The sequence below is a fragment of the Nanorana parkeri genome, unplaced genomic scaffold (genome assembly GCF_000935625.1).
Source record: "Nanorana parkeri isolate BGI_ZX_2015 unplaced genomic scaffold, ASM93562v1 scaffold13, whole genome shotgun sequence".
Taxonomy (NCBI): domain Eukaryota; kingdom Metazoa; phylum Chordata; class Amphibia; order Anura; family Dicroglossidae; genus Nanorana; species Nanorana parkeri.
The window spans coordinates 4,011,062-4,021,275 of record NW_017306281.1 but is presented as its reverse complement, the minus strand read 5'-3'; the positions used below and the strand labels follow the sequence as shown (position 1 = coordinate 4,021,275).

At 44.8% G+C, this 10,214-nt stretch overlaps 1 protein-coding gene across 5 annotated transcripts in view; it reads left to right on the top strand.

The window, feature by feature from the left end:
- Positions 1-8,427, top strand: part of UBC (ubiquitin C) — a 29,702-nt gene extending 21,275 nt beyond the window's left edge. Inside the window, exons 1-3 of one of the 5 annotated variants that reach the window (XM_018557325.1) lie at positions 4,106-4,163; positions 6,509-6,592; positions 7,733-8,427. In XM_018557325.1, coding sequence (XP_018412827.1) covers positions 6,512-6,592; positions 7,733-8,341 — 690 coding nt within the window. In that variant the 5' untranslated portion in view covers positions 4,106-4,163; positions 6,509-6,511 and the 3' untranslated portion in view covers positions 8,342-8,427. Of the gene's footprint in view, positions 1-4,105; positions 4,164-6,508 lie in introns of those variants that run through there. The other 4 variants (XM_018557317.1, XM_018557311.1, XM_018557296.1 and 1 more) reach the window with 4 other exon arrangements.
- Positions 8,428-10,214: the final 1,787 nt, after the last annotated feature.

The window sequence follows — 10,214 nt, the reverse complement described above, 5'->3', positions numbered from 1 at the left end:
AAAGTATGCAAAGGTATGCAGGAAGAGTCACAACTCCCAGATGGCCAGGAACTGAGACATGAATTATAGCAGGGTGATATTGCTGTTGTATTATACAATACTTAACCACTTGCTGACCGGAGTGTTTATACCCCCTTCCTGGCCAGGCCATTTTTCAGTATTCAGCGCTGCGGTACTTTGACTGGCATTTATTCTGTCATGCAACACTGTACTGAAATTAATTTTATACCCTTTGGGGACAGATAGAGCTTTCTTTTGGTGGTATTTAATCACCACTGGGGGTTTTATTTTTTACTATATAACAAAAAAAGTATCGAAAATGTCAGGACTGTTTTCCCATTTAATTACAGTGACTGGAAAGCCATGGGATAACGCCAGCATCCATCCTGAGGTGAACATAAGGAGGGGAGCGATGGGAGTCCAAACCTCCCCCCCAGAGCACAGCAGCCATGCCCCAAAACCCCTCAGTGATCTGAAGTATGCCGTCTCAACCGATTACCTAGCTGAGGCCTACCCTGTCACTATAGGCCTAGCCCAGGATAGGTACTTGACGGAGGCAGCCTATTTCTTATATCTGGACAGGCATGGCACTCGGCGCTCTCCAGTGGCAGTGAGCGACATTGCAGCGGGACCTGGTAGGTGACAGTGGTCCCTAGGCTGGACTGAGGGGTGATGGTGGGATGTGCTGGAGTCAGGTACTGTAACCCTTTCTCTTCCAGAAACCTGGCATGGTCACCTGACCAGCTCTTACCACTTTCACTTGTGTCTTGCACGGTGCTGGGGTTGTGTCCTGCTGTGGGTGGCATTACAGCTCAGACTGTTATGCTTCTCTGCCCAGCATAGTCTGAAGGAGCTTTTAGTACCTTGGCCCACTACTGTAACAGTGAGTTGGGTTGTCATTTAAAATGAAGACCACGACGTATGCACAGCCATGCGCAGGTTACCACGGATTCACAAAAGACAGAAGTTGTCAAACAAACCTACTTTCTTTTTATGAGGAAGTGAGTAATAAATTGGACAGAGGAATGGCTGTGGATATCATTTACTTGGACTTTGCAAAAGCGTTTGACACATTTCACCACATGCGGCTAACGTATAAGTTAAGGTCAGTATGGATAAAGTATTCAATCTGTAATTGTATAAAAAACTGGCGTAAAGACCGTATTCAGAGAGTGGTGATCAATGATTCATACTCTGAATGGTCTGAGGTTGTTAGTGGTGTCCCCCAAGGTTCAGTGTTGGGCCCCTTACTGTTTAACCTATTTATAAATGACAAAAGTAATTTCCTGGCTCACCTCATGTCGGCATGCTAATGGGTTAACCCCGCCCCCGGCTCCCAATAGGACCACCCCTAACAAGAGTATAAATCCCCCCCTTCCCACCACACACAGGTTCTTTTTTTGTCCTCGCTCAGGACAACTTTGGTGCGCACTCCGGGGTGGCTGAGATGCTATGGCGGTAGTAAGCCGCGGCCGCGAGTGTAGTTGCGTTCCGGCGTGGAGTACAGGGGCTGGATGCGGTCCAGCGTGGAGCGTATGCCGGAAGCCGTGGTGCGTCTCCATTCAGATAGATGAGGGCCTTTAAGCCAATATAGTTTAAATAAAGCGGTTCCTGGAGTTACGATCGCTGCTAATCGGATGCCAGGATGGTTCTAGGTACCCACCACGGATTCAGCCTCTTCTCCCGTGTGGTAGATGTCCCTGTATGTGGTAAGTCCACAGGATGGGACATGCCTTGTGCCAGGCTAGGAGGCCGGAGGTAACTTAAAAGGTTACAGGCAGGTGGGCTGGTAAGTTGGACTCATGGGGCCGAAGCCTCTTACCGGACGATCGACTGCTAGGTATGCGTTCCAGGGTTATAATACAGCGGGTCTTCCCCCTCCGCAAGAAATCAGGGCACATTCTACGAGGTCGCTGGCTACGTCTTGGGCAGCCTACGCTAAGGTTCCGGTAGAGGTCGTCTGCAAAGCAGCGAGTTGGTTGTCCTCTAATACCTTCCTTAGAACACTACAATGTCAATGTGTCTAGCTCTGTGGGTGCAGCCTTTGGCACATCCGTACTCTCTTTTGCGGGGTCTAGAGCTAATTAAATTGGCATGATTCCCTCCTATGTGTTTTGTTGCTAGCTATGTGCCATTAGTATGCCGACATGAGGTGAGCCAGGAAAACGGAAAATTGTTATCACATACTTACCGTAATTTTCCTTTCCTGGCTCTCCTCATGTCGGCACAGCTACCCTCCCATGCCTGCGCTCAGCGTGCTATGGAACACGTGTGTGGTGGGAAGGGGGGGGATTTATACTCTTGTTAGGGGTGGTCCTATTGGGAGCCGGGGGCGGGGTTAACCCATTAGTATGCCGACATGAGGAGAGCCAGGAACTTTACATTTGCCAACATTAAACCTCATTTGCAGAATAGATGCCCAATCACACAGTGCATTCAGATCTGCTTGTAAGATGGAGACATCCTGTAAGGACTGTATTCCGCTACATAACTTGGTGTCATCTGCAAACACAGAAATAACAGAAAATTGTTATCACATACTTGCCGTAATTTTCCTTTCTGCACTTGGGGACTAAAAGCATGCTTGCTTCATACACTCTAGGGGCAGAATGTTTGGGGGAGTCAATGATGGAGAAAGATCTGGGTGTCAAAGACTGAATAATAGCATGCGATGTCAGGCTGCAGTTTCTAAATCAAGCAAAATACTTTCTTGTATTAAAAGGGGTCTCTAGACTCCAGAGACAGAGACATAATCCTGCCCCTGTACAAAGCATCAGTAAGACCTCATCTGGAATATGCAGTTCAGTTTTGGGCACTAGTTCACAAAAAGGATGTTGTGGGACTGGAGAAAGTGCAGCGAAGGGCAACTAAACTGATAAGAGGCATGGAGGAGCTCAGCTATGAGGAAAGATGAGCTGACCTGAATTTGTTCTCTCTGGAGAAGAGGCGACTAAGGGGGGACATGATCACCATGTATAAATACATAAATGGTCCATATAGTGAGCTTGGTGCCAAATTATCCACGTTAAGGTCACTGCAAATGACAAGGGGGGACTCTTTACGTCTGGAGGAAAAGAGGTTTAACCTTTGCATACAGAAAGGAATCTTCAGAGTTAGAGCTGTGAACATGTGGAATAGACTCCCCAGGAACTAGTTCTAGCTAGCTCAGTTAATTGTTTTAAAAAAATGGATGCATTCCTAAATGCAGAATATTACTGGATATTGAGTTCTTATAGGTATATTAAGCATCAGAGATTGTTGATCCGGGAAATATCCCATTTCCTTATGGGATCAGGAAGGAATTTGCTTTCCCCTGTTGGAGCAAATTGAACCATGCTTTATAGGGTTTTTTTTTTGCCTTCCTCTGAATCAACAGGGGGTAGCTGTGGGCATATCGTTCTGTTTAGGCTTTTCTTTTTTTGTTTTTTCTCCGTATCTCTGTAGGTTGAACTCGATGGAATTGTGCCTAACTATGTGTAGAAGTAACGCACAGTAAGACATGTTTTACAATGTGTTAACGCAACACCAATTTATAAATAAACTTGTGTGGCCCTTTAGTCATGCCAGGGGCCACACCTGAGGCCCCCTTTAGCCACTATGTTGATGTCTGTTTTAGTAGCTGCCTTCTGAAGATGATATATTCCACAGTAGCTAAAAAGGTTGAACCGTGAATGTTTCTATAGACAGGCATGTACATTGAGAAAGGGAACTCTTTCTGTATATATTTACAGTGGACACAAAGAAACATTTATCATGCCAACAAAGCACCAACCTTCCAGATCCTTCCCCTCCCCCTTCTCCCCCACATTGGAAGCGGCCAACCCACAGCCTGCTCTATCCTCCATGGCCGCCTCACATACATATGGTATCAGTGCGCCTGTTGACGTCCTCGTCCCTGGCTACATACTAAACAAATAGCTTTCGTTACAGGCTTTTCCATGCCGAGCTTTCGTTACAGGCTTTTCCATGAGCTCTGCCCGGCCGCGCTACACACGAGGGTAACACAAGAGGCTTTTCCATCATCCACGAATGTCAAATAGTTCCTTTCCCTATACGCGGAAGGATACATTTCAGGTACTATAAAAATCAGCATAATCCCTCAGCTGACGCAGATTCTTTCTGGTGGTTTCGGAAGTTGGGCGTTTGTCAGCGGAGCACTTGCAGTAAGTTCTGGCCTATGTACACGGTGTGGGGAGGAATACGTTTATGTACGGGGGAGCAGAAGGAATATTTATTCATCACCGGTACGGTGTGTGTGCTACCCGGAGATAGGAGCTGTGCACGTTCACAGAGGACGATATTCTGCCGTTACGTGTTGTGTTACATTAGTCTGGAAAGCTGTTGGGATTTTTTTTTCACCCCTCTGGGTATGTAATATTCGCATGTGAGGAGAGAGCCGAGTACAGCCGTGTCTATAGCGCGGTAGATACAGCCCGCCATTACTCACGGCGGAGGCTAATAAGGGGGAGGGGCTGACGGAAGAGTAGTCAACTGCAGGCGGGGGAGGGGGTGTAATGTTGTTAATGGGCCTTGTTATCTTTAATTAATTCAGATTAATTGTATAATACTACGTTTCACATGTTGTAATCGGCTGGCTGATTTTAATAGTGTTTTGTAGTCCATGCTGGACTGAATGTACAAAAGTGGATGTTCCCTCCCTTCTAGTCTTCGTCAGTCTCCGGTGTTGACAGTATCCACACAATTCTAGTACATAGATGGATATCAACATTTTTATGTTGACCTTCCCCGGGAGGCTTTTCTGTTACATTTTCTGGTGTGTAAGCAAGCTGTTCTGGCCTGCTGTGGATAGGTGAGCTGCAGATCGCATACATTGAAGCATAGGTGTTTTCCCTCCTCTCGGCCATTTACAGGAAGCTGTGTATTATGTGAGCTGATACGGAATATACAGAAGGCAGATAAATGCTACTAGCAGTATAGTGAGAGCTGTATTATTCTCATGAGAGGTAACCTGTTTACACACTGGAAACGTAAGGCCACTTTCCCCTTGTCTGATTGGGCCCTGTCACACGGGGAGCCCAGATCAGATGCCCAATGTAAGTCTATGGGCAGCTGTGTGTACATGGACAGGTGTATGTTTACACCTAGTTACCCCTGACTCTGGCCAGGTCCAGAAAAACAAACAGATCGGAGATCTGTTTTGCTGGACTTGATTGGGGATAATCTGCATTTACATCTGATTCCCCATAGACAGACATTGGATCTGGTAATTGCTGTTTGTTTCCTCCATCACAAGATTACATGTACGCACTACATTACAGATGTCACAGTGATGACATCCACTCCGTACTGGCCAGGTGATCAACCTGTGTGAAAGGGGCCTAAACCCTCTGCCTGGAGTTCTGCTTTAAATTGGTATGAGTCCATTCACACCAGCTGCATGCACTATTGTGAAGCGGTGCAATGCACTGTTTGTCTTTCTTGAACTTTTAAATAGCACAGTGACATTTAATTCAGTTCTATTCCTCCCAACTCCTTGGGGTGCTGTCTTGCTGCACACTGGGGAGAGAGGAAGTTCTTCGTGTAGGCTTTCATGCAACAGTGATGTGAACTGACTTAATAGCAAATTGCATTGTCTGTGTTGTGCCCTGCACAATGTATATGGTGGGAACGGGGCCCAGACCTATTGGAATTGTAAAATTTGGCAATGCAGGGCAAAGAACATGCATCACCTAGTGAATTGCTTCTGAAGAATTCCCTTAAACTATTGTAAAAGCCTTTTAATTATCCATGATTATCCTTAGCGGTTTCACCAGCTGTGAGTTAAAAAGCTCTAAAGCAATTATTTGAGTTCCTTGCTTTGCATAATGAAAGATAGTGGTGGTGATAAAAAAAACTCTGGGCCCATTCAGATCTGTTCACTTCAATGCATTACATGCATGCATGTTAACTTGTGTTAAGGCAGCCCAAGTATTAAATGAGCTGTTACATACTAGAATGAGCAAGTGCTGATTATTAGTGACTCGCTCTATAACAGATTTGGTGATGTTTATGGGCTGGGGTGCAGTTGACAGGTGCCATGGACTCTAAAAGATGAATTGCAAAAGTGTCAATTTACTGCCTTGAAAGAGAAGAAACTTTGTTTATTTTGGAAAGTGAAAATGAAGTACATCAGAATTTGAACTAAAAAAATGCCCTTCAGCTAGCAGTTGTCTTTTAAGATGCAATGAGCCTGATTACAAAGTGCATGAGTTGCTTTTGACTGCTCAGATTGATATCTGTACATGTTAACACTGAAACATTTGAAAAGGGTAGTGTAACGTTCCACTAGTTGCTTCAAAGATGCAACAATTCATATGCAATATCCTAGATTTACAAAAACTTTCCTTATCATAAAGTATACACATTCCCTGTAGGGGCAGTTTAATGTGCATGTTGGGTGGCAGACTGCTATCACAAAATCAGCAGATGGCAAAGTCTATAACAAATATGGGCAACTTTTTTTTGTCTTTATCTTGCATTTATTTGTGTACTTTTGTTGTTGTTGCAGACCATGCAAATATTTGTGAAAACACTTACTGGGAAGACCATCACTCTTGAGGTCGAACCAAGTGACACCATTGAAAATGTCAAGGCTAAAATTCAAGACAAAGAAGGAATCCCACCTGACCAGCAGAGATTAATCTTTGCTGGAAAACAATTGGAAGATGGCCGTACACTTTCTGATTACAATATTCAGAAAGAGTCAACCTTGCACTTAGTTTTGCGTCTTAGAGGTGGAATGCAAATCTTTGTGAAGACCTTAACAGGAAAGACCATTACTCTGGAGGTTGAGCCCAGTGACACAATTGAGAATGTTAAGGCCAAAATCCAAGATAAGGAGGGTATCCCTCCAGATCAGCAGAGGCTGATCTTTGCTGGCAAACAGCTTGAAGATGGCCGTACCCTGTCTGATTACAACATCCAGAAAGAATCCACGCTGCATTTAGTGTTGCGTCTGAGGGGTGGTATGCAGATTTTTGTGAAGACCCTCACTGGCAAAACAATTACTCTGGAGGTGGAGCCAAGTGACACAATTGAGAATGTGAAGGCCAAAATTCAAGACAAAGAAGGTATTCCCCCAGACCAGCAGAGGCTGATATTTGCCGGTAAACAGCTTGAAGATGGTCGCACCCTCTCAGACTACAACATCCAAAAGGAATCCACTCTCCACTTGGTTCTTCGCTTAAGAGGTGGAATGCAGATATTTGTAAAAACCTTGACTGGCAAAACAATTACTCTGGAGGTGGAGCCAAGTGACACCATTGAAAATGTGAAGGCCAAAATTCAAGACAAAGAAGGTATTCCCCCAGACCAGCAGAGGCTGATATTTGCCGGTAAACAGCTTGAAGATGGCCGCACCCTCTCAGACTACAACATTCAAAAGGAATCCACCCTCCATCTTGTCCTCAGGCTGAGAGGAGGGATGCAAATATTTGTGAAGACCCTCACTGGCAAAACAATTACTCTGGAGGTGGAGCCAAGTGACACAATTGAGAATGTGAAGGCCAAAATTCAAGACAAAGAAGGTATTCCTCCAGATCAGCAAAGATTGATTTTTGCCGGGAAACAGCTGGAAGATGGTCGCACCCTATCAGATTATAACATCCAGAAAGAATCCACCTTGCATCTTGTCCTTCGTCTGAGGGGTGGAATGCAAATCTTTGTGAAGACCTTAACAGGAAAGACCATTACTCTGGAGGTTGAGCCCAGTGATACCATCGAGAATGTTAAGGCCAAAATCCAGGATAAGGAGGGTATCCCTCCTGACCAGCAGAGGCTGATCTTTGCTGGCAAACAGCTTGAAGATGGCCGCACCCTCTCAGATTATAACATCCAGAAAGAATCCACCTTGCATCTTGTCCTTCGTCTGAGGGGTGGAATGCAAATCTTTGTGAAGACCTTAACAGGAAAGACCATTACTCTGGAGGTTGAGCCCAGTGATACCATCGAGAATGTTAAGGCCAAAATCCAGGATAAGGAGGGTATCCCTCCTGACCAGCAGAGGCTGATATTTGCCGGTAAACAGCTTGAAGATGGCCGCACCCTCTCAGATTATAACATCCAGAAAGAATCCACCCTCCATCTTGTTCTCCGTCTAAGAGGTGGAATGCAAATCTTTGTAAAAACCTTGACTGGAAAAACAATCACCCTAGAAGTGGAGCCAAGTGACACCATTGAAAATGTGAAGGCCAAGATTCAAGACAAAGAAGGTATTCCCCCAGACCAGCAAAGACTGATCTTTGCAGGAAAACAGCTGGAAGATGGCCGTACCTTGTCAGATTATAACATCCAGAAAGAATCTACTCTGCACCTTGTCCTGCGCTTGAGGGGTGGCTTTTAAGATGTGACAATCAGCAGTTCAGCTTCTTACATTTTGCTTCATGTTTCTGTTGCACTTTGCTTCAATAAAGTGTTTGCATTCCAAAATAAATTTGTTTGCTTTTTAACTTGTCTAAACCCTGACAAATCTGTAACTTGCATAAAAATACTTAAACTTCTAGTGCCATACATTTCCTGAAAATTGCTTTTGGCTTTTAGAACTTGCATGTGCATCAAGGGAGCTCCTGTACTGTGGTACACAAAAGATCTCAAGCTCTAACATTTGTTTAGAACCTTTCCACCTTTCCTTTCCAGGCAGCGTAGATTTTACAAGGAGTCTGGGCTGTTCACTTGGGAAAGTAAGAGAAGGTTGTGTTGATTTTAAAAACCTAATCTGATATATTTTTGTCCTAGCACATGATTGGATATTAAAGTAAACACACCTTCCCTTCTATTGACTTTATACACTACCACTGGCTTTCCTAGGAGAATAACCTGTACCCATTTAGTACATCAACCCCAGTGTGTAATGTGGGCAATGTCGGCCCTCCAGCTGTTATCTACAAGTTCCAACATGCCTGTAACAGTCTTGCAATGGCTCATGGGTCTTGTAGTTCCACAACAGCTGCTACAGAGTTGCCCACCCTCGTGTAGAGCAAGCTCAAATTAACTTTATTTTTAACCTTTTTTGGGGGTGCTGACCACACCTTAAAGTGCACATTTCTGTAACTGAGTTTACATATAAATTCCTGACATGTCACCTAAATACAGGAAAATAACCTTACCAAATACCTTCTTAGCATTAAACGGCTGAACTCTCCAGGTGCATGTGCCAAGGTAAGAGGTCACTGTAAGAAGAAGCATTTCCGTAGTCTCTTCCCGGTGATCAGATGAACATTTTAAATGTGGCAAGTCAGATTGCAGTAGGTGGCTGATCTGTGTCTTGCTTTTGTGGGCGTGGTCAACACTACAGGCATCAGACTTGCATGATCGTGGAATCTACAAGCCCAAATCCCACTTCAAGGAGTAGTTGATGCTGGATAATGTCTGAAACACAGGCTCCATCCCACCGGAAAGAGGCGATGATTTTAATATTAATTTGAGAAACATTTGCGCAATTATCGCAGGGCCTACAAATTTAGTATCACCATCTTTTTATTCTACCGGGCCTGCGCTTTCAGAAAATATATGGTTTGGGGGGTCTTTTACAAACGCTAACAACGCAGCAGTTGAAAATCAAATCAATAGGAAAAAATTGCAGAAAATTCAAAAATGGCTTGGCCAGCTGATTTGAAAAATGTTCCGGAGGGCTTGGCAGCGAAAGGGTTAAAGTAGGGATGTCCCAATACCAATCTTTCAAGTACTGTTCCAGGGACATGTGACTTTTTTTTTTTTTCTTCTTCTAAAGCTATACAGACAAATGATTTTAGGGCAGTTTCTCATCAGAGCTCACCAGGCTGCGTGCTGATCTCACTAGGGTGGCATGTGGATCTCCTGGGCTCTGCGGGCAATGGCTATGCTGATGAGGCAGGTGCCGGCCTGAAGTGTTGTGTGTGGAGTTGGTGCGGCTGATGGCTCTGGAAGCCACACTGCCTGGTCAAAGCCCCTCCGTATAGTGTGGTCCTAACTCTAATCTATGAGAGCCTCCATCTTGGAGCATAAAGAATCGTGGCCCTAAAGACCAAATGTTTCCTCTTGTCCAATGGGCGAGAGCAGCAAAGTACTGGCAGGCTCCAGCAGCTTCAGGCACCTAACGCTTTCTTACCCCACAGCCATCAGCTTGGGCTGTATGTACACAGGCCAATATGGCGCCCACGTGATCCTCGGCTTATGTGTCCTGCAAAGATTAATCTAAGAAACCGTAGTCTATCACCAACATCCTTGCCTGCACATTG